The sequence below is a fragment of the Meles meles genome, chromosome 8 (assembly GCF_922984935.1).
Source record: "Meles meles chromosome 8, mMelMel3.1 paternal haplotype, whole genome shotgun sequence".
NCBI lineage: Eukaryota > Metazoa > Chordata > Mammalia > Carnivora > Mustelidae > Meles > Meles meles.
The window spans coordinates 55,659,986-55,686,452 of record NC_060073.1 but is presented as its reverse complement, the minus strand read 5'-3'; the positions used below and the strand labels follow the sequence as shown (position 1 = coordinate 55,686,452).

Genomic DNA, 26,467 nt, shown 5'->3' with positions numbered 1-26,467 from the left:
TGGCACCAATGTCCTCACTCACGAGAGACAAAGTACCCCTGACCTCCCCATTTATGTACAACCTTCCTGGGGCCACAGCCCAGAAAAAGGGTGGGAAAGAAGAATGAGCACAGAATAGAGATTTCCCTTTTATACATATTGCAACAAGTTCTCCATAAAACATTCATTGGAAATAAATTAAAAAGTCCTCTTGCCACTGCCTCCAAACATAAAAAGGAGCCTACAACCCGGCCCCAGCCCAGGCCACGTGAGGCCCTGATTGTCCATGGAAGAAAGTTAAGGATTGAGGGGCCCAAAGCCTGAGACAGGAGGGCCAGATCCCTCCTCTGAAGTATCCAACAAGAAAGGCGAGGTGACAGCATGGGCTTGGGAGATGGCAGCCAATTCCTTGAGAAACTCAGGGAAAATGACTGCACAGTAGACCGCATTCTTGACTCGCAGAGCCTCACCTTGGCGCTCAGGGGCCCCACCCCGAGGGGGCAGAACCGGAGTTGAAGCCCCAGGGGAGCCCCCACCTAGGCCAAGTCCTGCGCCGTCTCTCCCAGGCTGAAGAACCAACTGTGCCGCCTGCCGGGCCCTGGTTGGACTGTGTGCATGCCGCAGGAGCAACTCCCCCAAGGACGGCCTCCGGCTCTTCACTGGGAATAAATGGGTATTGGGGATTGTGAAGGTGCTGGGGTCAGGCACACTCTCTCGGTCTGAGAGAGATGCCCCCCTCCCTGGGTTCATGAACATCTCAACTATGACTCTAAAACCAAAACGCTGCCTGCCCAGCCTTCCTCCCTCTATCCGGCCTCCCCACCCAGTCGACCATCACCCTCAGTCTTCTCAGTCAGTCAACACTTCAGCTACTTCATTCCCATCCAAGACCTTCTCCATGCCCTCTCACCCTGAGGGACTCTCTTACTACTCCTCCCTTTCCAACTGTTATTCTATTACCACTAAGCTGTCTCCTCAGTCCCTAACACACCCTTACATTATGCTCCTACACTAGAGCCAACCACTTCCACCTTCCCTCTGCCTGTCTATAACACATGACCCACATCCCCTGCTCCTTCCACACCCACAGGGCCATATATGCAACAACAATTCATGGGCTTTACCACGTGTCCCATACCATACTACCCTTCCAAAATCTGTTCTCCTGTGCCACCACTCCGCCTACCACCAGTCCCTCTCTCATATCCACCAAAGCCATCCTTTTACCTCACATCAGCTTAGACAAATTCACATAGCCAGACAACTTTACCTCAGCTTAGACTCAAATGAACCATTTAAAATACTGCCCTCTCTCTTCTAATTTTCTTCCTAGATTACTGGTTCTGGATCTTTACACAATATGTAGGGCCTAGACTCTAGGGATCTAGAGTCTATATCATGCTATGGTTCTCATTCTCTATTTCAAACACTGGCTACAGAAATATGCTACACAGATTTACTGAATATGGCATTCAGAACCCTTCACAACCAGGCTCACATGCCCCCTCCAACCCTTTCTCCAAACTCTTTACACCCTCCCCTGCTTTTGTACCCACACCTATCTGTTCTTCCTGAAAACTTCAACCCTCTTTCATGGTTCTGTAGCCCTCTATGCCTTAATTTTACTCTCTCCACTGTTTTCATTAGCCCCTTGGCCTAATCTCATTATCCCCACCCCCTGAGAAACCTCCTCTGATTTGCCCCCCACTGACCTCCCATTTCACCACCTTCATCAAACTGTATTGTAATAACTTGTGCACATGTCTTCCAACTCATAGAGAAATCTATGAGCTCCAGGGCTCAATCCCTTATTTACCTCCACAGTGAACACAGGACCACAACTATGGAAATAAGACACAGTCATAGGGCTGTACCATGAGGAAATCATGCTAAGGAACATCAGCTGTAAAATTACCATTATGGTACTGTCTTCCCAACTCATATCTCTCAAGATCTTAAATCTCACCCTGCTCTCTTGCTTTTAGCACATTATTTTGCCTCCTACTTTGATTAGCAAATAAAGGACTTCAATTCCTGACCTTCCCCTCTACACCTCACAACTCCATGGATACATATCACTTCCTCCTATCTTAACTCCAGAATACATATCATTTGCCTTCGGGGGGGCGGGGAACCTTTTCCCATCCAAAGTTAATTCTGTCCTAGTACACTACATTCACCACCTTTGGGACTTTGCTTTTTCAGTAATGACACTTCTCTATTCACTCTCTAGACTGACTGTCAGCTCTTAGAAAGCACTGGTCTCATCTTGTAACTCCCTGAGTCTCCTGTACCAAAGACAATGGCCAACACACAGAGCAAGTACACAGACACTTACCATGAAAGCTCTAATTTAAAGCTGCATGGTCATATTTAACTCTACCTTCTTCCCTGTACCCCACAACCATTCACCAAACTCTGCCAATACTTCCTTCCCATTTCTACCTTATCCAATTCCTCCTTTCTTTTTCTCATTATTCTAATTCAAGCCTTACTGGTCATAGCTACACTCTATTTTCTCCTGCTCCAATTCACCTAGCACATGAACTAACATGCTTATCTCTCCGCTCTCATATCTAAGAACACCCAATGGGTTCTCACTGCCTGAAAGATCACAACTTCTACCCAGCCCAACTTCTCATCTGAGCACCTACAGCTCTGGCCAAATCTTTCCAGCCTTATTAACAAACAATTTCACCACCTTCTAAATCCCCTGCTCCAACTTAATAGTTCGTGTGGTCCCCTAGACAAAAGAATAAAGCCATCCCACTCCGTGGCCTACGCAAGGACCACGTCAAGTATCTCTCAAGGACTATGTCAAATACCATGTCCTTTCCCAATACCTCAACCTAGAGACTACTCTTCCCCTTGCCTATCCTCAACTCCTAGAATAGTTTTTGCTGGTGCTGCTGATTTGGCTCTAAGTGGACGTAACTGTATTTTATCCTCTGACTAGAGCCAGACAATAAACATCAAGACTCAATTTTCTGCAACTTCATGGCACAAGACTCCACCCTTAATAAGAGCTCAATTAACCTGGACTAATTAGCTGTCTAGGGAAGATAGGGAAAGGTGTGGAGTGGTGGGGTAGGCCTCACCTAAGGGATCAGAGCGGCGGGGGGCAGGTCCTGCTGCAGGGCCTTCAGCCCAGTCCAACTTGCCACGGGCAATGAGGTACTTCTTGGCTTTGGATAGCAGTGCTGGGAAGTCCTCCTGGGAGGCCGCAAAGCTCTCAATTTTATTCTTCACAGAACCCAGCACCTATGAAGCACAACTTCATGACATTTCTGTGTGGCTCTAGACTGAGATCCTTCCTAGTCCCACTGGGTCTGTTCCCAGCACCCCCAGGGCCACTCCAGCTGCGGGCCTGGCCCACCACGGAGCCTGGACGCACCCATGCATGCATGCATCGCACACCTGCAGCAGGGACTTGACACTGGGCTGGAAGACCATGTTGGTGTTGAGCAGGAAAGAGCGGAGCAGGGGCTGGGGGTGACAGGCCAGCTGGGCCACCAGCCCCGTCAGCAGGAAGTTGACATAGACGGAGTTCTGCAGCATGTTCTCGAGTTTGGCAAAGAGCACAGCCATGAAGGGGCCTGGGAGGGGTGGGTACAAGGATACAAGGCCTGAACACAATGCACATCGCACTCATTCCTCCCAAAACCAAGAGACACACCTCCCACCATGTCACTAGGTGAAAATTATTTGTATGTCAGTCTCCCGGTATAAGTTTAAGCATCCTGTGATCACCTACTCTGGAGGAGATGAAATGGCAGACACCAGATGGACCCACAGGAGTCCAGATGCCAGCTTTACACATACTTAAGATGAAGAGCCAGATCATAGGTTTTGGAGTCAGACCTAGTTTTAAATTCCAGCTTTATCTTTTACTAGTTAAGTTATTGGATGAACCAAAATTCTCCAAGCATAGTTTCCTACTTGGCAAAATAAAATATACCCACCTCATAGGATTATTAAAAGGATCAATAAGATACTATTATAAATCAGTCGGCCAAAGATCAAACAAATTATAAGTATTCAGTAATAACTATAAGCTACATAACATCTCTTGGTTTTTTAAAAAGCTTCACCCAGAAGACACAAAAGAAGAACAAGCAAGAAGGGGATTGGGACCAAAAGAACAATCAGGTTACACACAATACAGAGGATAACACTACACCTGGGTCAGAAGAAACCAAAAATGAACTGTAGCAAAGACAAAGGTGCCTACACAGGCCAACTTCAAGATAGGAGAGAAATCTCTGGAAGCCAAAGAAGAAATCAGCTCTGTTCAGAAACCAGGAACCAAGAAGGCAGAAGAGAATTTATAGAAAAAAGAGATTAGTTCAGAGCCAGAGAAAATTGATTGAGGGCAGACTCTTTGCTGGGTGAGAGGATAACAGAAAGGATGAAAATGATCTACCAGGAGAACTGGTCTCAACTGAGCCAGATCACCAAGCATGAGGACTCTAGAACCACCACAGTCTATCTGACCAGGGGTCTGTGAGGGAAAGGGATTATACCTAAGAACTGCACTATGAAGTAAGGAGAATAACGAAAGCAAAGAAGCAGTGAATTCTGAAAAACATTCTCCACTCCAGATGCACAGGAGTAGCCTTAGCTCCATAAACCCTAGTTTAACAGGGTCCCTAAGATACCATATAACTTTGTCCTACTGTTTCTCTTATTTCCTGAGACTCTCTTGCAATTCAAAAATTCAAAATTGTCAGATTTTGTTCAGACAATTCAAAATTGTCAGAAAATTCAAAAATGTCAGATGAGTTTACAAAGAAGAAAAGGGATACAGCTTCAATTAATGCTTCAAGAATGTGGTAAAACCTGCATACCACCTTCTAGTGGTATTGAGCAGGAAGGAGCAAAGCCTAAACAAATGGAAAGCCATTTTCTATAGTCTGCAAGTGGGAGCTATCAGGACTGTAGAGCAGAAGACTTGGTGCTGTGCAAGCAGCATATCCCAGGCCAGTAAGGACATGGACTGATCAAGGCACGATAACTTGACTGTGAACAACCCAAAGATGGGTAGATACCTTGGTCAACTTTTATCTGCCATGCACCCAAGAGATGATGATCTTAGTAAAAAGCTACAATGTGCTGAGTTCTCCCAATGCAGCAGCATCACAATAAGTGGTTTAAATGCATCAGTGACATGAACAGACACTATTTCAAGGTGTGTCCAGTCCAAAGCACTACACCGCTTTTCAGAGGTGGTTTTTTGCTCCCTAGAGGAAGGGGAGTAAGGATAAGAACGAGAATTGGTAGAGCTGGCTCTCAAACAAAAACCAAAGAGGACTTAACTGGTCAGGTCAGGTCTAGCTCCAGGTCTAGGTCTTTCTTTGGAAAGACCAAAGAACTCAACTGGAGCACTCATGGCCAAACTTTTGTCATTTGTCCTCCAAAATATATTTCACGCTATCTGTTTTAGTCCTTACTACTAACCGTAAGACTTGAAGAAAGTCTTACTGGCTAGTCATAGCAACCAACAAGGCCCAAGGACAGAAACAAGAAAATCCTGAAATTGAGTCCTTCTCTGAGGAGACTGGGAGAAGAAAGGCGGCCAGGGTAGAATAAGGGAAGAGCACCAGAAGGGCTGATCCTGGGCTACAGAAAAGTTGACAGGAGACCCAACACCCAGACAAATATACAGGTGGGAACAGCATGGCTTACAGGTGCCTCACATAGAGGATAGCAGGTATGTCCTCCATATATATTGTTCAGATATATTGCTGTGATTCACCAGGAAACACCAAACACAGAACACCCTGATCACAATCCCAGGAAAAGGCCAGACTAGGGAAAAGGAGGAACATGCACACAGGACAGACATACAAGGCTCAAACATAAATCAATACTCAAACCAGCACAAGCATGGAAGATGTATAGACAGACACAGAGACATTAAGTACAACATGATATGTATCTGGAAGGGACCCAAGCAAAATGGATGAGGAGCTAGGCAAGTACACAGAAATGACATGGCCAAGAAATCTCAGATATTAGCACAAACATGTCAAATACATGCAAAGAGTACAAAAAGGAGAAGGCCTAGGCTAAGTAGCTTACCAGTGAAGGGTTGGCTTGGCAGCTGGTTGAGAGTCCGCAAAGGGCTGCTGAGGAAGGGGCCAGGGGGCTCAGGGGGACAAGTGAAGCTCTCATAGGCCTCCTCCTCCTCAAGAGGTAGTGGAGGCTCTAGCAGGGGTTCTGAGCCAGCCCCCCCATTGCTCAATGCCACCTCCAGTTCCCGGAGCTCCTGCCCAAAGCCCTCTAGTCCTGCCATGCCCTCGGAGGTGCCCTCTGGCAGTTCCCCAGCTCCTTCCTCAGGTACCCGACGAACCTTCTTGGCTCCCTCAGGCCATGGTCCTGGCACCCCATTGAGCTGGGGAGGGGGCAGGAGGCCAGGGCCCTCCCCTGAACCCCCAGCAAGCCCCCCACTCCCCAGCTCTTCTTCCTCCCCTTCCCCCACAGTGTCCCTGTCCTCCTCAGGCAGTAGGCTGCGTTTCTTAGTCCGGGAGCCAACAGGACTGGGCTCAGGAGGGGGCCGCTCGCCATCATACGGGGCAGACCAGGTACGGCAAGCTCGGACACACCGGTCCACACCACGGCGTGCCTCACGCAGATACTCCAGGTAATTGTCTTCCAGCTCACCAGGCTCCTCCACAGGGCTGGGCCTTCGGCCAGGGCTGGAGGCTGGGGATGCAGCAAGCCCTGGTGAGCGAGGGGCTGGAACTGGGGATTCCGAGCCACCCAGACTCTGCTGTCGCAGGAACAGGGCCAGACGAGATGGTGTGGAGGGCCGGGGCACTGTCACCACAGAAGAGGAGTCAACACTTGGGCTTCCAGGGCCTACAGAGGGAAAAAACATAAGAGGGATCAAAAAGACAGAGGGCTAAAAGAAAGGATAAGACACCTACGGAGACTGATAGAGAAGACAATGAAGCAACAAAGACATGTGATCTATTCAGGCAGCTGATTCTCCACCCTCCTAATTAAGCTTTTCAGCATCCACCACCTCCTCTCACCACCCATAACACCAAAGAAACAGTGGAAAATAGAAACAATACAGGACTGGGATGAAGAAGATCAACTTTGTTCAGAAGCTACATTTCTTTGGTGGAGTTAAGGATCCACCCTGCAAGACCCCTCATCAACCACGGCAAAGATGGTATGCCGCTCATGGCCACCCTCCACCGCACACCCTAGCCCCACCTTCTTGCTAGGCTTTCCAGAACCCAGGCCATACCCGTGGTGTCCTCCCTTCTCCCTGCCTCTCTGCTAGGCCCACCTCGTGCCCATGAGGCATGCTCTGGACGGGGTGGGCTAGGGGCATGATGCCGACAACAGCGGGGGATTAGGGAGAGAAACTTGTCTGCCGCTCGTCCATATAGGTCCACATCACGTACAGCTGGCTTCTGGCTCAGCATCACATGGTTACATGGGACAAGATACCTGGGAAAGACAGCAGAAAAAGGACACAGGATAGATCAGGAAGGACAGGACCTGGGAGAACATCAAGCCAATGAGACTATATGACTAAGCCAGGAAAGACATGAGCAACCCCAATACAACCCATTGCCCAGCAGTGCACAAGGCCTGGAGGTTCAGGATCAGCCATCCCTCAGCCCTGTCCCCACAGGTACCTGAGAACCAGCTGCAGCAGGACATCCTCACAACTGAGGTTCAGTAGGGTCCTGAAGAGACTCAGAGAGACCATGCAGAGCTGGGGAGGTGGGGGAGGAGGGAGGGAGTCACCATAAGAGCTCTCTACCCTCCAAGATGTTTACCAAATGGGAACCCCCCAGCCCCAGGCCCAACCAACCACTCCTAGAGTAACAATGTGCACAGGGCCTGGCATATAATAATCATTCAATTATTAAATAAATGCTTATATGATCTTTATAGGCAAGACATCACTGTTCACAGATAGGAATGAACCTTATGTCAGATTCTATATTTCTACAGACCACAGACATGTCAGCAGACTCTCTGGCTATGGAATGAGTACCCATGAAGAGAGACCCCAAGAAATACTGGGACTGAGTGAATGACTACCAGGAGCCAACAGCAATATGATAACTGAGTAAATGCCTGTCAGTAGAGACCACAGCAGAGGCCAAGCAGAAGCCAGAGGGAACCTGAAAGAATTCCAGCTGCGAAGTAGGTGGGGCTGTGAACAAGGAATCTGAGTCACCTCACCAATACTGGTGTATCTCTCAGAAGGCAGAAGAGAAGCTCAAGCACAGCTGACAGGAAAAGGAAAAAATAGGTGGGTCCAGAATAGAGGCAACCATTTGTTTTAGAAAATAAGGAGGTGGTTCTTCTCTGGCTAGGTGAAGAGAAGGGAAGAGTATAGATGTGTGCAAGCACTCCCTCACTCCTCCAAATCCCCACAGCATTTCTCTCTACTTCCCTCATAGCAAGTATACCTGGAGCTCCCTGAAGACCAACTACTGGGTCTTAGGCCAGGACACCGCTGCACAGTCTAGGTGCTCATCAGTTACTTAATGACTGTGGGAGCATTAAAAGTCAACTGTAGCAGGAAAGAGATGAGAGAGCAGTTCACATTTTGGACAGCAAAAATGTTCAGATTTACCCTGACCATTTTAACTAGCAAAGGAAACATTCACACTCATGGTAGGTAGAAAAATGGCCCCCCCGAAGATGCCCAGGTCCTAATCTCCATAATCTGTATTTTTACCTTACATGACAAAAGGTACTTTGTAGATATGATTATGGTTATGGAATCTGAGATGGGAAGAGTAGCCTGGATTATCCAGGTGGGCCCAATCAAATCACATGAGTCCTTAAAAACAGAACCTTTTCCAGCTGGGTCAGAAAGAAGAAGGAAAAGAAATCTGAAGCATGAGAGAAACCTGATTCACCACTGATGGCTTTGAGGATGGAACGGAGCCATGAAATAAGGAATTTGGTTGGCCTCAGAATCTGGGAATAGTCCTCTGCTGACAGCTGACAAGAAAACAGGAATCTCAGTCCTACAACTCTAAGGAAACAAATTTTACTAACAACCCTACCAAGTAAGTAAACAGATCTACTCCTAGAGCCTCCAGAAAGGAACACAAGCCCACCAAACATTTTGATTTTAGCTTGATGAGATCCGTGTCATAGTATGATGTACAGAACTGCAAGATAATAAATTTATGTTGTTTTTAAGCCACTATGTTTGTGGTAATTTGTTATGACAGTAATAGGAAATTAAAACAGACAGCCAGGTACACAGACTGATAAGCTAGCATGATTCACGTTAAGCCACAAAAGACAAGCTTAAAGAAGTTCAAAGTCAGGGGGCACCTGGGTGGCTCAGTGGGTTAAAGCCTCTGCCTTTCGCTCAGGTCATGATCCCAGGGTCCTGGGATCGAGCCCCGCATCGGGCTCTCTGCTGGGCAGGGAGCCTGCTTCCTCCTCTCTCTCTCTCTCTCTCTCTCTCTCTCTCTCTGCCTGCCTCTCTCCCTACTTGTGATCTCTATCTGTCAAATAAATAAATAAAATCTTTAAAAAAAAAAAAAAAAGAAGTTCAAAGTCAGGACAACTGATTCATGCCTAAAAAGGTCAAGCAACAGAAAGGAAAGCAATTACACATTTAACACAGGCATCCTAAAATCAGAAGCATTCCGGTTCCTCCAAGAAGCAGGAACCAGGAAGAAACAGCCCAAGAACCTGAACGCCCTTGAGACCAGAGGACCAAATGCAAGACTAATAGAAACAAATGCTAGAGACTAAAGAAAATGAGAGAGAATCAAAGAAGTGAGGATAATACTAAGATGAAAGGAAGACAGAGCCTAGCATAGGAAAAAAAAAAAAAAAAAAATCAACCTCAAGAAGGAAATCAATGGTCCCAAAACACGAACAGGACATCCCATTAGGTTAAAGATATAAGACCATGGTTTAACTTTACCATAATGAGAAATAAACCTTTTTTTGGTATCTTTATAAAATTAAAGTTTTGACTCCTATCCCTTATTGATTTTTACCAGTAATACTTAATCCATGCATGTATCATAATTACTTGATTCATATGCCCTCTGTATTATAATTCAAGAGAGCTAAAGCAGAGCCTAGAATATGTTGTCGTAGTTGCCATTTTCAAATTCTGAAGTGTTCACCTGGTTCACAAACACTGGTCTCATCAGAGTCAGTGTGAAATATCTCATCCATACCCTTAATTATTCAGATACTCTTCAGACACCCTTAGTTATTCTATACCCTTCAGTTATTCATAGCTCTTCCGAAACCTCACCTACCACGAGGCTGACTACAGATATCTCAAGGTATCTCAATTATCTTGAACAGTTTCCCATAACCTTTAGTAATCCAAGAACTTCTTTTTTAAACATATGGACCTAGGGAACTTCAATTATTTATAATAAGAAGGAAACAAAAATGGTTGCGGAGCCAAATAAATGCCATAAAATCCATGACTAAACAAATAGCTTTATTCCCCTAGAAAGACTTTGGGTCTTTATTACATAGAAACTACTTACTCCTATTTCATATATTGGTTCAAATCCAAACTTCTTACCATGGTCTACAAGGCCATGCATGATCTGAATCTTACCTACCTCTCAACTTTCATCTCATTTCCTTCTCCCTCCTGCTCACATCACCTCCATTCATACTGGTCTTTCATTTCCTCAAATACATTCAGCTCACCCCCATCTCATATCCTTTGCATGTTGCTCCCTCTGCCCAGAATCTTATTCCACTTGTTCTTCAATAGGCAAACTCCCTCATGACGTTTAGGTCTCAGCTCAATGTCACCTCCTCAGCAAGGTTTCTTTTTTTTTTTTTTTTTTTAAGATTTTATTTATTTATTTATTTGACAGATAGCGATCACAAGTAGGGAGAGAGGCAGGCAGAGAGAGAGAGAGAGAGAGGAGGAAGCAGGCTCCCCGCCAAGCAGAGAGCCCGACGCGGGACTCGATCCCAGGACCCCGAGATCATGACCTGAGCTGAAGGCAGCAGCTTAAACCACTGAGCCACCCAGGCGCCCCCTCAGCAAGGTTTCTGACCACCCTATTATTTCCTAAGCACGCTGTTTAGTTTTTTCATAACAATGACCACAATTTTCAATTATTCTATTAATGGGTTTGTGTGTCTATAAAGGAAGCTCCATGAAGTCAGCAACCATGTCTATCCTGTTTACCATTTATCCTTAGTACGAGAAAACAGTAAGGCATGTGGTGAACATTCAGCATAAATGTGCAGGAAAAAGGAATGTTTAAGTCGGTAGGTGGACAGAATGGGTGCCCTGAGTTATAGCAGTTCAAATGCAGCAAATCCAAAGGGGAGAAAAGCTAAGCATACCAGTAGCAGCAAGATCACCTATCAAAGCAGGCACAAAACATGGAGAAGTGATCTCAAGTTACCCACAGCAGGCCACAGAATAACATACAGCTAAAGAGAACCTCATGCCAAAGCTACAAGTATAGCACAATGGCAAAACCTCTAGTCATGATGAGCAGCCAGTTATCCAGAAAAAGTAACCGTGTTCTAGATTCATATATTACAAAAGCAAGGCAGTAGATTAAAATCTATACCCAATATGGTAAAAAGTTTAATACTGGAAAGTAAATGCCACCTAACTTTGAAGTGATTGCTGGAGACAAAGGCCAAAGAAGGGCAGGCACATCCTCCCAGAACAAAAGTCAGAGAGAGAAGATGGCTCACCCAGGTAAGCCAGGACAGAGGTAGGGGCCATACCCGGGAGTTGCTGCCAATACGGGCAACGAGGGTGTCAAGGATGGTGTGGGCGTCATGCCGGTGTAATAGCAGGAATCGCAGGAAGGTACGGAGCAAAGCAGGCTCTGAGATACTCCGCAGGAAAAGTTCCAGATAGGCGGTACTGGCAATCATCTCCTCCACAGAGGTCTGGACGAAGGGAAGGGAAAATTTGGAAATTTAGTGCTTCCCTATACATATACTGAGTTATTTTCCCTGAGTTCTAAGGAGGAAGCGGGAACAGACACAGAAAAAAGGAGGAGTACCCTGCCCACTCCCTCCCCTATTAGTTCTGGCATTTAGGTCACCACCCCTCAGCCTAATACCCTAATTTGCCTTGCCACCCATAACACTCACCTTGTGCAAGGCAGGGCCCATGACAGGCACCAGAAACCCATTATGGATATAATCAACTAGCTGCATCTGCACCAAAGGGTGAGCCACCTGTAGGGGTGTAAGAGAGAGAGGGAGGAGGAATGTGAGGTGGCCACTGTATGGAAGGGAATAGAATGGTACAAACAGGCATCCCACCCCCAAGATGGCGGAATAGCAGAATTCTAGGGAATATGCCCCCTTCCCCCTTATCTCCCCAGAATGACCAAAGACCAGACCTCCTGGGAACCCCAGTCCCACCTGAATGACTGCATTGCAGAATTCTAGGGAACTCATGAACAGCGCAAGGGCTGGCACGCCCAGCCAGTCTTCCCGTCGCAGGCAGTGCCAATCATCCCCTGGAACCTCAATCTTTCTGGGCAGTGAGGAGTACAGGGCACTCAGCCCTGTGGCCAGCACCTGGGGGCCATCCCCAAGGACAGGTTACCAAAAGCTCAGATAATATAAAAAAAGGGGAGCAGGGGAGTAAGTAACCCAGAGTTTTGACAGGAATAGGGGAAAGAGCTATTCCCAAATCAGATATTTAGTTACCAAATGTGCCAGGCCATCACCTGGGAACACTGGCCCATGAAAAGCCTTAGTACTGGTGCTATCCACCTAAGCCCATGTTTCATTCCCACTCCAACTCCAGGTACTTCTTTCAAACCTAGGGGCTACTACCTAAAGGAGAAGGACCCCATACATAGCCCCTCCACATCTTCTGGATAGCAAGATGCTATCCAATGTCTACAAACCATACCCCACCCCCCATTCCAGGAGGTGCTGACCGGGCAGAAATAAGAGTGATCTGCAATGTAGCGGCCCACGGTGGGACTCCCAGCCGACAGAGCCATCAGCAGGAGTAGGGCGTCACGAGCCTGCTGGCCCAGCGTGCCCTCTCGATGGACGAAAGGAACGAGGCGAGAAAAGAGGAGAAGACGGGGGGCAGCTCCAGGCTCAGGAGGTGGCTGTAGGAAGAACTCAAGCAATGAAGGTTCCCGGGCCAGACACACACACAGCTGGCTGAGAAGTAGCACCAGGCCTTCATCCAGTGCTGGGCTACTGGACACAGGACGGCCACAGGCATCCAGCAAGGTCAGCAGAGCCTCACGAACTGGACCATGTCGCAACAGTGGCTGGCGAGCTTCACTCACTAGCATCTCAAACAGCTTCAGTTGTTCAGCTCGCCGTTCCTCAACCCCATCCCCAAGCTCATCCCACTGAAGCTGCCACGCCAACACACGGGTTAGCACGTCCTCACGCAGAGCAAACTCCAGCAAGGGCCCAGGGGCCGTAGGGGCTGAGGAGACGGCACGATCTTCTACCAACAGTGTCAACATCTGGTAAGTGTGGTTGCGCACAGCACTGAGATCATCCGAACCCCCAGCAGCTGCCCGAGGGCCTTGCCGCTCCAGGATACGCACCACCTGAAGAAACAGGAAAGAAGACTGCAGGAATCTTAGATGAAATAATTACTAAATGGGATGGTGAGATTACACAGTAGGTTGGAAGACCTCAGGCAGCCAGTAAATCAGGAGACTTGGCATAGAATCTCCTACCTGGGACCAGTGATTCTTGAAGACCATGAGGCAGGTCTCAGGATCAGCCATGACAGGGGTCTGCATACTGGCCCCCTGAGATACACGGTGCCCAGGGCCCCGGGAGGCCAGTCTGCTCAGCCAGTTCATCCTCTCCATGAGGCAGGCTGGGCAGGGCCAGCGGCCAGAGGGCCACTTTCCAAGAATCTGCCAGTTGGAGGCTTTCTCCACTTGTGTCTCTAGTCTGCTTCATCCGGTCTGCAAGAGCCAGTAGCTGGCCATGGAGCCAAAAGATACACCAGGCTGGAGTAGTGAGTTCAGAGATCACTGCCTAGTCCTGACCAGCAAATCTAATTCAAAGATAGAGAAGGAAGAGATCAACAGGAGTTTGCCTCTCTCCATTCCCCAAAAGAACCCAGAGCCACGAATCCACTGAAAATTCCATGCACACACGCACACCATAGCATCTTTAATGTAATGTGTTTAAAAGAGAACTCATTTCTACCATCAAACCTGTTCCTGCTCCAGCCTTCTCCAACTCAAGAAATGATAACAACATTCACCTACATGCTCAAACCAAAAACTTGTGCATCACCCTTATTTATTTTTGTTAATTCCAATATCCAATTCATCAGCAAACCCTATCACCTCTACTCTCAAACATGTCTTACTATTGTAATAACTTCCAATCTGGTCTCCATGCTTCTAGTCTTGCCTCCCGCCCTCCTCCCCTGACAGGTATTTCGTTTTAGTTTAGTTTAGTTTAGTTTAGTTAGTAGGCTCCATGCCCAGTGTGGAGCCCAATGTGGGGCTTGAACTCACAATCCTGAGATCAAGACCTGAGATGAGATCAGGAGTCAATGCTTAACTGACTGAGCTGAGTCACAGAGTATTTGTAAAATCGTAATTGTGTTACATCTCTCCTCTGTTGAATACCTTTCAAAGATTTCCCATCACACTAGCAAAATCCAAATCCCTTACCTTGGCCTCTAGGGCACTATATGATCTAATTTGCATTAACATCCTACCATCCTTGTCCTCACGCTTGATTTACTCATACAGGTCTTCCTGAATAATCTCTATTCCCTCTGCCTGGAGTATTCTTCCCCTGATCTTCACTTCCTTCCCATCACTCCATTCTTTTTGAATGCCATCTCCTCAGAGAAACCTTACTTAATTACATCTTAAAAGCACATCTTCCCACCTTCACTCTCTAGCTTCCTAATCTTACTTTCTTCTTAGCAGGTTTCAGCACCTAAAGATATTTATGTGCTTATTTATTTGTCTAGCTTTCCCACCAGAATGCAACCTCACTGAGGGCTAGGTTTATCTATTTTATTTATAAAATAGATAAATTTATTTATAGGGTTACAGCAGTACCCCTAGTACCAGAGCACTACCTAGGAATTCAGTAAATATCTGCTGAATGTATGAATGCTTAAGTGAATGAATGAATGAACAAATGAATGAATAAACAAACAAACAAATGAATGATCAAGAAACCCAGTCTTAAGGTGCCTGGGTGGCTCAGTCAGTGAAGCATCTGCCTTTGGCTCAGGTCATGATTGGGGTCCTAAGATTGAGCCCCCATTGGGCTCCCTAATCATCGGCAAGTCTGCTTCTCCCTTTCCTTTTATTTCTCTTCCTCTCCCTCTGCACCTTTCTCTCAGTGTGTGCTCTCTCTCGCTCAAATAAATAAATAAAATCTTTAAAGAAAGAAAAGAAAAGAAACCCAGTCCTGGGGTGCCTGACTGGCTCAGTGAGTAGAGAGCATGGAACTCTTCTGTCCACACTGGGAGGTCCACATTGGGAGGTTCACACTGGGTGTAGAGATTACTTTTAAAAAATAAAATCTTAGAAAAAAAAGAAAAGTAAAAAGAAAAGAAAGAAAGAAAAGAAACCAGGTCTCAATCTGACTCCAGACACCTGGGACTACTGAGGAAGAAATTTTTTTTCTACCAATCACTAGCCCTCCCTAGAAGCCCACCCAATAGGAAATAATCCAACAGACCCTTAACTACCTGAATACACACATAAGAGGTGGAAATTCAGAGCAAACCAAAAGAGCAGAACAATTTTCATTCCAGCAAAGAACACATTCCCATATACACACATATACCCCAATCCTGCCAGATATATACAACACTCACTCCTGGGGACATGACATGACACCCTCAGTAAAGAAAGGGGAAAAGTACTAAAACAGCTGTTGACCTAGACCATAGCTCATAGCTCCTTCTCTATCGTACCCCTCACCCCTCAGCAGTATTAGCTCTGACAAGTAAAAAAATTTCAGAGGAAAGGTGTGGTTCAGTTGTCCTTCCTCTTTAAGTTCAACAAAGGCTGAAGGAACCCAGAGACCTGGCACTAGCCCTACACTTTGCCCTCGGGTTACATTAACATCTTTCCCTTCCACCCAGATACTCTCTCTCACCATTACCCACTCACAACTAAAGGAAGGTAGCAACTAGGCTTAAGGAAACCTATAGAACAGAGGAGACAGTCTTATAATAAAGGGCATGGCCAATACTGAACATCAGGCTGGGCTCACTCACTGATTAACTCAAGTACATCCATACTGATAAAGTACTAAGTACTCTGCTAAGTAATCAATGGAAATATGAAGACAGAAAAAAAACATTTGGGTGGGGAGCATAAATAAAACTCCAATGAATATTATAAACAGAGGTACTTACAAAAGAGTTACAGAGACATGAAAGAAAGCAACTAATTCTGCCTGAGAGATTACAACAGGATTCCAGAAAAGAGGTAATGTCTGACTTAAGTCTTTAGCAATGAGATACTGGTCACAAAGAGAGTAGAGTGAAAGGCCTTCACATTAAAAACAGTATGTACAAAAATATGGCACTGTGAAAAAACATGACAAATTTGAAAATCAGTTCCAAGTTTGGGGTGGCCTAATCACAGACTACTTAGAGAAGAAAGAAACATTATTGAGTTGGAGGGTAAATATGGGTGAAGAGTATAATTATCACTAAGTATCATGCTAACAAGTTTAGGTTTTGTCTATTGACACCCTGGAAACAAAGGAGGTTTTTAGACAAGAAAATGACAAGATCAAATTTGCTTTTAAAAAAGATGTCAGATAAATTATCATATGATGTCTCTGATATGAGGAATTTGGAGGGGTTGGGAAGGAAAAAATGAAACAAGATGGGATCGGGAGGAGACAAACCATAAGAGACTCTTATTCTCATAAAACAAACTGAGGGTTGTTGCTGGGGGTTGGGATAGGATGTTTGGGTTATGGACATTGGGGAGGGTATGTGCTATGGTGAGTGCTATGAAATGTGTAAGCCTGATGATTCACAGATCTGTACCCCTGGGGAAAATAATACATTATATGTTAATTTAAAAAAAAAAAAAGATGTCAGATAGCAGTGTAAGGTGGAGCAGAGAGAGACAGACGACAGACAAAGTAAGGTGGTAAGAGCAAAATTATAAAAGATAAATCTGAGGGGCGCCTGGGTGGCTCAGTGGGTTAAAGCCTCTGCCTTCAGCTCAGGTCATGATCCCAGAGTCCTGGGATCGAGCCCCACATCAGGCTCTCTGCTCTGCAGGGAGCCTGCTTCCTCCTCTCTCTCTGCCTGCCTCTCTGCCTAGTTGTGATTTCTCTCTGTCAAATAAATAAAAAATATTAAAAAAAAAAAAAAGATAAATCTGAGATTCACCTTCATCTTAACATGTCCCAGGTGATAATGAAATTATTTACACCTGTAATATCTCTGCCAATAATAGCAAGCTATTTCAAAAGGGACCATATCATTCATTCTTCTTTGCAATTACAGTGCCAACACAGTGCCTGGCATTCAAATATGCTTGTGGAACTGAATGCTAAATTTAAAATAATTATAGCTAACATATATTAAGCACTTACTACATGCCAGGCTCTACTCTAAGCACTATATGCAGTAGCTCATTCAAATCTCATAAAAACCTTAGATGTACTAGTATCTCCATTTTACACATAAGAAAATCAAAACCTACAAAGGCTAAATATACTGTCAAAGTTAACCAGCTGGTAAGTAGCAAGACTGGGATGCAAATGCAGATAATCTGCATCCACTTAACTTGAAGTAACAAGACCTGACAAATGGATGGAGGATAAGAGAAGACTCTACAAGTATAGGAGATTCAGTAAAAGATAATACCATTAATAGGTGAGAAACGCATAACAAAGGTGTTTTAGAAAAGAGGATGAATAAACTTTGTTGAGCTTTGAGATATGTTAAGCTTTGAGACATCTATAGGATATCAGAAAGCAAACAGAAACATTATACTTGAGCTCAAGAGTGAAATCAAGACTAGAGATATATATCCAGGAGTCAACAACTTATAGGCGGTAGATGAAGCTATGGAGATGGATGAAATCTCCAAAGAGCACAGCAGATCTTGAAAGGAGCTGAGAGTGACGTCCTGGGGAAAACCAGAAATTAGGAAAGCAAAGAAGTATCTTTGAGGACTGTGAAGGGAGCCAGAAATGGAAGGGAAAAACAAGAAATAATGATAATCTAGAAATCAAGGAAAGGAAGTTTCAAGAAAGTGGAGATCATCAAAATATACAGCTTACAGACAGACTAAGTAGAATGAATGTTAAAAATGATCAGTCAGTTTTAGCAATCAAGTTTTAGATAAACTTAGGGAAGTAAGTAGTTAAAGAATAACTAAGAGCCTAAGAAGTGTAAGATGCAATACAGGAAAGTCAGTGACAAAGGGAAGGATGAAAATAGCGCCAACAGCTTAAAGAAGCTAGGAGGGGTGGTAGGTGAGGAGTCAAGAGAAAGAGCTTTTATCTTTTGGTGTTGTTTTATTTTAGGACGGAGAGTCACAAGTATGTCTGTCAAGTGAGGAAAAATATGAAGAAAGTAACAGGTTGTGGACAAATAAGATGGGGATAACTGACAGACAAATCAGATACAGGACCACTCTGAGAAACTGAGGTATTCCACTTTCTCTGAGAAAGGAGGAAAACAGTAACAAAGGATGGGTGCCAGTTCAGGTAAGTCTGAAATCTGAGGGGCACCTGGGTGGCTCAGTGGGTTAAAGCATCTGCCTTTGGCTCAGGTCATGATCCTAGAGGTCTTGGGATTGAAGAACACATCTGGTTCTCTGCTCAGCAGGGAGCCTGCTTCCTCCTCCTCTCTCTCTCTCTCTTTGCCTCCCTCTCTGCCTACTTGTGATCTGTCTTTCAAATAAATAAATAATAAGAAAAAACAATCTGAAATCTGAAATGGGGAAGCTAGTATCCATCACTGCCCACCAACCACCTAATCCTCCCACACTCACTTGCCCAAGAGAGTGGGGGTGGTGAAGAAGAGAAGAAGTGAGAGGGAGTAGAGCCACAGAACGGATGCTCAGTCTTTCACACAAGGTTTCCTATAAACCATCAAATAGTCCTACACCCTAGTAGCTACCAGCAGCAGGGACGCACTGAAAAAGGTACTTATCTGTCTGCCCAAGTCCTTAAGCATGGGCTGTGGAAAGCAAAGCCAACAGTCAAGAATACTGGTAAGAAAGGTCCCATTTTACTAGCTTTCTCACTGCTAGAAGCTCTGGGAGACTCCATCCCCCTTGTTTGTTTCCTTAAACTCTGTCCATGCCTTTGTAAATATAATCCCTTTATTAGATTCTTCCCAAACTAAATGTGTGTGATCTGCCCTCGGCAAGGACCCTAACTGGTACAAGAGCATTACTGGTTACAGAATGCTTTCTCAATCATATCTCATTTGAGGACTGAAAATAAATAGAGGCCCTAAGGTTAAGAGTAACACAAAGTAGTAGGTAAAACAGGAGCTCTGGTTTGAATCTCAGTCCACCATTTTCCAGCTGTGTGACCTTATATAAATCACTTCATACGTGGGAGCCTCAGTGTCCTTATCTATAAATTCCTGATGAAATAAGTATTGTTAATGTTTTAAAAATTAAATAAAATAATCTGCATAGCATGCCAGGCATACAAAGCAGTCTCTCCGTAAATGACATTTTCCTTTCTCCCTTCCTTCTTCTGATCTTATCTGACCAAGATATCCTTACCTCTGAGAAGAGATCTAACCTGCTCTGACACATCCATCCCTACCACCTCACACTCATACACTAGTGAGCCTGAGGAAAGGCAAAGCATCCAGTCTCAGCAAAGTAAAACCTTACTTAACATGTCCAAAACTGAACTCCCTTCAGCTCTTAGAACTCAATTTCAAAGATTAACAACCAACTCCTACCTTGACTGCAAATGGGGTGCCCACTTCTGCTTCCCTACTTGACCAACAAAGGGCACTTCTCACAGACCCAAGGAGGATAGCCTCCAGGATCTTTCTTCATCCCCCTCATCTTCAACTCTTCTCAAAGACCTCAAAGAGAAGGACCACGCTGAAATCAGGGTCTCAGAACACAAAAGCTAACACTTAACCTGGGCCCCCTTCACATACAGCAAAAACAAAAGAAGACCATAGCTTGGTGTTCCTGTCACCTACTTAAGACTCTCTCATTCCCTGTTAACTGAGCAAAGTTCAAAACAAGACAAAGAGAATAACAAGACAAAGAGAATGGAATCACCACCTTATTACTGTGCCCTTTCCTCTCACTGCAAAGTCTAGAAAAAAGAGTAGACCCCTCTTCCTAGATGTACCTTCAGGCTCAGCCACAGGGGAAAAGAGGGAAGAAAGAGCTGATCTTTCAGACCCACAAACAGCCAAGGTCAGTCACTCACCTTATAGCACAAAATACAGCCTTAAAGGCACATTCAGCAAGGGTGTCCACCAACCTCAGAATAGCAGGCACAGGGCAGGAAGTGGCTCAGCCTCCCTTATGAACCTTTGCCCTGGGAGAGGCAAGACAGGGAGGGAGCTGAGAGCAGGGATACACCTACAATATCCACAGCAGACAGAGAGAGAGGCCAAAATGACCTTTCAAGAACAGGTCAGAAAGTCCTGAGGTTTCTCTCCCTACAATGGCTCTTCCTAGGCAAGATAACTGACTGACACAGAAGGCATGAATGAGCCATTACCCTACATATTGAAAGTAGAAAGATTACAAAAGGCAGGCGGGGTGGGGGGGAATCACAGGAGCCTACTAAACTAGAGCTCAGCTTACACATATCCTCCCTGCTTGTCCATCCCTCAGCCTACATGTATAAGACAAATGGGCTATCAATGCATGATCCCAACTCACTCCCTCCCCTCTCCCCAAGAACTTCTGCTTCTTGCAGGGAAGCTCGCCTGACTTCAGCACAGCCTTTACATAACGTAACCTCTATCACGGTGATTCCCCTTTACAGCAGTGAATCTCCATGTCACACACAGTTCTTTCTCCACCCCTCTTGGGTGATGATGACAAAGATGTCAAAAAGAAGAGGAGATAATGAACTAACCTAAAGAACAAGGGAAGTTCACTGGGCAGAGAAGAAAAAGTATTCTTAGCAAGGGAGACAGCTATTACAAAGATCTCAAGGCTCAAAAAAAGTAACATGTTTGTTAGGGAACTGTGAACAATTTATTCAAGCTAGAACACAAAGTAAGGAGTGGCAGGCAATGAGGCTGGAGAGGTGAGTTGAGGCCAAATGATGCCATATTAAGGAATTTGGATGTTGTCCTACAGAACTACAAAGAGCCAAAAGTTTTTAAGCAGAGAGGAGCTCCATGATTACATTTGTATTTTTAGAAAGATCATTCTAGGGACAAACTAGAAAAGAGCAAGTCTGAAGGCAGGAGACTATCGGGGGGGGGGGGGGGGGGGGGTTGGGGGATCCAGATAAGAGATTAGAAGAAGTAAACTACAACTTTAACAGTTAAGAAGTAGCCATGGAGATGGAGAGGAAAATACTTAAGAGGGAAATATATTAAGATTTTAGTGAGTGATTAAATGCAGGGGATGAAGAAGCAGAAAGAATGAAGAGGACACTGAAGTCCTTGCCAGAACTGAAACAGGGCATGTGACACAATGGCATGCTCTCAGAGCAAAAACACTAAGTGCTGTTTTGGATATATAAATCTGTAACACCTGTGCGGATATATGGTAGACCACAGAACATGTATGATGCAGGGAGAGACTATATCCCCATGATATGCTTTTGTATTTCACACTCTCTCTCTAAACTGAAATTATCTTTTCATGTATCTACCTTCCCAACCTGACTGAGAATTCCTTGAGACCTCAGAGGACCATGTCTTGTTTACTTTGTTATCTCATAAAATGTAAGCCTCACAAGGACAGACTACATACTGAAAAAGCATGAGCTGAATGAATAAATGAATGAATATATGAATGAATGAACTTGCTCTCCCAGCACTGAGCAGAGTGCCTGGTGCATAGCAGATGCAGAATAAACAGTTTCATACAGCACTCCAAATATGTTTCTACCTCTACATCACCACCCTCATTTAGGTTACTTCTTCTCAGATCTACCACTGGGCTGTATGTCTAAGTCAAAATCCATTTTACTCACTGCACTACTATTTCAACAGAGTTCAGTACAGCTTACCAAACCCAGTGCTTTCTCCAGAACACCTGAGAATCTGGACAGTCCCTAAGAACACTCTGATGACTTGACTCATCCTACCACTAACACAGTGACCCAGGTATTATGTATACCTGTTCCCATGTCATTGCCACAATATTAAACAGAACCCTCATCTCTATGTCATCCTCAAAGTCCCTTTAATCTCTTTTGGAACCACACTAATTGCAAATCATAAAAAATGCTTTTTCCCAGTATAATGTCCTCTGAATCACCACAACTTTTCCCATACCTAACATGCCTTTTAGTCAACATGGCTTTTACTCTGCTACAAACCTTCTTCCTCCAAGTCACCCACTCTCAGGAAACCAGATTGGGTTCAGCTTTGCCACTTTACCACTATGTGACCTCTGGTTCATAAGTTTGAATCATCTTCTATAACATATGAATTCCTGCCTGTCCCTACTTCACAAAGTATGTAAACCCAGGGAAAAGTGAGATTGAATGAATGCTATTCAAATTTCAGAAATTATCTAGAATTAGGCCTTCTCAACCATAACAACAACAACCACCCATCATCACTCTAAATTTCTCCATTTCAGGAACCAGTAAAAATAATTTCTAAAGAATTTTAAAAATAGGCTTGTTACTTTTTATTTTGGCAAATAAGACCATTTCCTTAAAACCCACCATCTACTGTCATTATTTCATCAGTCAGCACTTTAACACTAAAAGAGTACTCTAAGAACGAAGTTATCCTTATGAAAATTCATGTTTCATATGTTCTCTTTCTCACCCTCCTCCTTGGACAGATGAAATCTTTATCATGGACTGGCACTACCCTTGGCCCAATGTTTAGGAATCACTGCTCTAAGCCCTGTTATGACATGTGTCGGTTATACAGGGTTCTGCCCATCAGGGTAGGTGGTCAAGGGTTCCATCAGCATGAAAATGTATGGCCTCCAGAGAGAAGCAATGAAAACATATCATGGGTCAGAACAGCTGGTCCCGAGGCTGAGACTCTAGAACAGAATGGCAACCCACACTTGGACTGCCCCTAATTCTCAAGAAAACTGTCTGGATAGGAAAGGCCTAAATCTCCCTGAGGCTGGGGAAGGTATCTGGACCCTGTGATCGACAGTCACTAGAGAGGAAAATTTAGTTGTGGGAAAGTGAAGTGTCCACCACTAGACCAGCTGTCTAGAACTTTTAAAATGTTCATGTAGTATGGGTTGGCAGGGAGAAAGGGATCTGTAAAATACTAATAAAGTGAACCCAAAAATGTGTCATGGACAGAGGAATGAGGGCAAAGGGATAGGAGTGCAAAGGGGGCAGTAGAATGTTCAGTATCTTGAAAGCGGTGATGGCTTCACAGATGTAAACATACGGCAACACTCACGGACATTTTAAATATGAGCAGTTTACTGTATATAAACTTACCTCAAAAAGGTAGGATTTTTTTTTAACTGAAGGAAACTGAGAGCAAAGCCATTCTGTTTAAGCCTAAATATAGTGTTGTATGTAACAAACCATGTGACTTTCATGAAAGTAGAATTAGCAACTGAAAATGGTTAGTCCAATTTAGATGACAACCATCAGAGCCCCATAGCTAAACAAAGTGAGGAGCAGCAGAGGAGTAAGGTTGCCCAGAAGCAGGTGGAGAGAAAACAAACATAGGCTGTCGTGGCCAAAAAACCCTCCATGAGAAAGGCCATCTCCAAGTTTGGAGCGCCAAAGAGGAACTTGAGAAACCGCAGTTTCAGTGATTACTCTGGTTGAAAACTAAGCCTCAAAAATGATTTTCATTATCATAGTTATTACTGCCCATGACGCCTTCGTTTTTCTGTCCTCCTAAAGCCAAGTGCACAACACTTTCACCCAAGCTGTCCTACTCGGTCCGAGACTAGGCAGGACACTGGGCAGGGCAGTCCATCGAAGTAGGCTCCAGGACCAACCTCAACCTTATCCAAGCTTCACAATCCTCATTGCTTCCCTCACGCTCTAGCTTCAACTCCTTCACCCATTTCCCACCAGCCTGCATGATCCCGCCTTTGCCCTTTACTCTCCCCTCCCCGCAAAGGCCGTACCCCTTCACTCTGGTCTCAGGGTTGCCCTCACCCCTGCCCACAGGTGCCTCAGCCCCTCGCTAAACCATGTTCACAAGTCCCTTTCCTTTGACTCCTCGAAAAGCATCCCTAGCCCTTCTTCTTGCCCAGCTCCTCACTTGCCCGTTCACCCTTAGGCTCTTACGCTGCTCCCCTACCTTAGCCACTCACACTCGGCCCCTCACCACATGCCGGCCCCTCAGACTGACCCCTCTCAACCAGCAGAGTCACCAAATCCGGTGCCGTTATTTCCCAGTCCCTCAGCCCTTCACACGCCTCTCCGGGCCCTGCGACTCATACTTGCCGTTCACTCACAGAACCCCGACCCTGACCAGGCCCGATCGCCGCAGCCGTGCTAGGTGAGCTCAGGCCGCCGCCATCGCTCCTCAGGCGCACCAGCCGCGCCCCGCCCCGCGCCACACGCAACCCGCGCCCCCGCGCACCCCACGTAACCGCCCAGCGACGCACCGCTGGGCAGTGGCGTGCCAGCTCATTGGCTGGCCCCGGCCAGAGCCGGAGCGTCGTGCTTGTTTCCTGGCAACGGCTGAGCCCCGGGGCGGGGTTGCGGACAGCATTTAGAGCGAGCAGTACCGCCTCTTCTCCGGGTCCCGCCTCTTCGCCCTGTAAACCCCGCCCCTCCGAAGGACTCCAGAGTGTCATAGGGAAAGACTTCTGGGGAGGCGGAGGACCGCAGGGCGGGGGCGGAGCCTGAGGAGGAAAGGTCGAACCAGAGGGCAGAAGGCGGGACCTAAGGAGGGGCGCGACTTTAAGAGGCAGGGAAAGGCCGGGAGTGGGGCTTCGGAGAGAGAGCCGAGGGCTGGGAGACAGGCGTGGAGGGGCGGGGCCCATGGTCCCGGGCGGTGGTTAGGGTGGGAGAGTGATCTGGACGAGGCGGAGCTAGCACGAAGGGTAGGTCTGAAGGGAGGAGCCAGTAGGTACGAGGGGCCTGTGGAGAAGCTGTGCCTAAGAGAAGGCTGACTGCAAACAGACTAGGTCATTTTACCCCATCTGCGCGCATGGCTTGGACTGTACCCGGCCGATGACCGCCCCTTCCCAGCTACCCCACCACCTGCTGCCTCGTATTCCTCCTTGGACACGTCTTGTTCAGTCACTCAAGGAACATGGAACAAGCACCTCCGCACCAGGCAGGATTCCAGCCAAATCAATTAGAACCCATATCTACCCTGCAAGACCTCAGCCCTTAAGCCAGACAATTGCAATATAGTGTAATCATTGCCATCGAGGAGGAGGACTTAGCATGGCTTGTGAGATGAACGGAAAGAAGGGCAAAGGGGCTTAGGGAAGTCTTCAGGAGTAAATGATGTCTGAGCAGAGAAACAAGCAAGAGTATAGTAAACTAAGAGAAATGAAAGATTCAGATCGGGTCTGTGGTTTAGTTCAAAGTGTTGCACCAATGTTAATTCCCGATGTTAATCATCGTACTTTGGTTGTGTAAGAGGATAACAAGGGAACATGGCTAAGAAGTTTCCGGGAGCTTTCTGTACATTTTTCACAACATTCTGTAAGCCTGAAATTCATTTAAAATAAAAAGTATTTTAAAAGAAAAAGAAATTGGGGCACCTGGGTGGCTCAGTTGTTAAGCATTTGCCTTCAGCTCAAGTCGTGATCCCAGAGTGCTGGGATGAAGCCCCACCTCAGGCTCCCTGCTCAGCCGGAAGCCTGACTCTCCCTCTCCCACTCCCCCCGTTTCTGTTCCCTCTCTTGCTGTCTCTCTCTCTCTCTCTCTCTCTCGTAAATAAATAAATCTTTTAAAGAGAAAAAGAAATGGAAGTTTCTCAGCCTGAAGGATCAGCCCATACTAAGGTAAGGAAGAATGAACAACAGGTGGGGAGGAGCCTTGGGAACTACAATCAGTACAGCATGTCTGGGGCCCCCGGCAACATGCAGAGGAAACACTGAGCGATGAGACTGAAGACATGAATAGAGGTCAGGAACTGGAGATTTGTATACCATGTGAAGGAGTTTAGATTTTATCCTTGGGATAACAAAGAACTATGGAGAATTTTATACGTGGTCAAATTAGTAAGGCCCAAACTGAAGTAGTAAAGTTACAGAGAAATGGACATGTGGACATGAAGGTAGGGCACCAGGACTTGATGACAAGATGCATACGAAAGGAAAATAAAAGGATTAAAAACTGATACTTAGTTTATATAAGTTCATTCACAGGCAAAATTCAACTATGGTATTGGAAGTCAGACTAGTGATTACACCTGGAAAAGCAATGA

The 26,467-nt window shown here is 45.7% G+C and overlaps 1 protein-coding gene across 9 annotated transcripts; it reads right to left on the bottom strand.

Moving 5' to 3' along the window:
• Positions 1-115: 115 nt before the first annotated feature.
• FHIP1B (FHF complex subunit HOOK interacting protein 1B) lies at positions 116-24,620 on the bottom strand. 9 transcript variants are annotated; one of them, XM_046014562.1, is made up of 12 exons: positions 24,519-24,620; positions 13,662-13,990; positions 12,891-13,529; positions 12,364-12,522; positions 12,088-12,174; positions 11,713-11,880; positions 7,635-7,714; positions 7,238-7,443; positions 6,061-6,840; positions 3,397-3,575; positions 3,078-3,240; positions 116-638 (listed from the first exon to the last, which is right to left on the bottom strand). In XM_046014562.1, exons 2-12 carry the CDS (start codon positions 13,797-13,799, stop codon positions 277-279), a joined length of 2,961 nt encoding a protein of 986 aa, XP_045870518.1. In that variant the 5' UTR covers positions 13,800-13,990; positions 24,519-24,620; the 3' UTR covers positions 116-276. The 9 variants fall into 9 exon arrangements, with proteins under 9 accessions (XP_045870518.1, XP_045870521.1, XP_045870516.1 ...); XM_046014565.1 differs by having other exon boundaries at positions 13,662-13,943; positions 24,519-24,608; XM_046014560.1 differs by having other exon boundaries at positions 24,428-24,606.
• Between the last annotated feature and the right edge of the window lie 1,847 nt (positions 24,621-26,467).

Excerpts from the sequence above, each read along its gene's own strand:
- FHIP1B (XM_046014562.1), bottom strand. The coding sequence starts at position 13,799 with ATGGAGAGGATGAACTGGCTGAGCAGACTGGCCTCCCGGGGCCCTGGG. Across the intron at positions 13,530-13,661 it reads TCAAGAATCACTGGTCCCAG|GTGGTGCGTATCCTGGAGCG; the intron begins GTAGGAGATTCT and ends CTGTTTCTTCAG. Across the intron at positions 639-3,077 it reads CCGCCGCTCTGATCCCTTAG|TGAAGAGCCGGAGGCCGTCC; the intron begins GTGAGGCCTACC and ends ATTTATTCCCAG.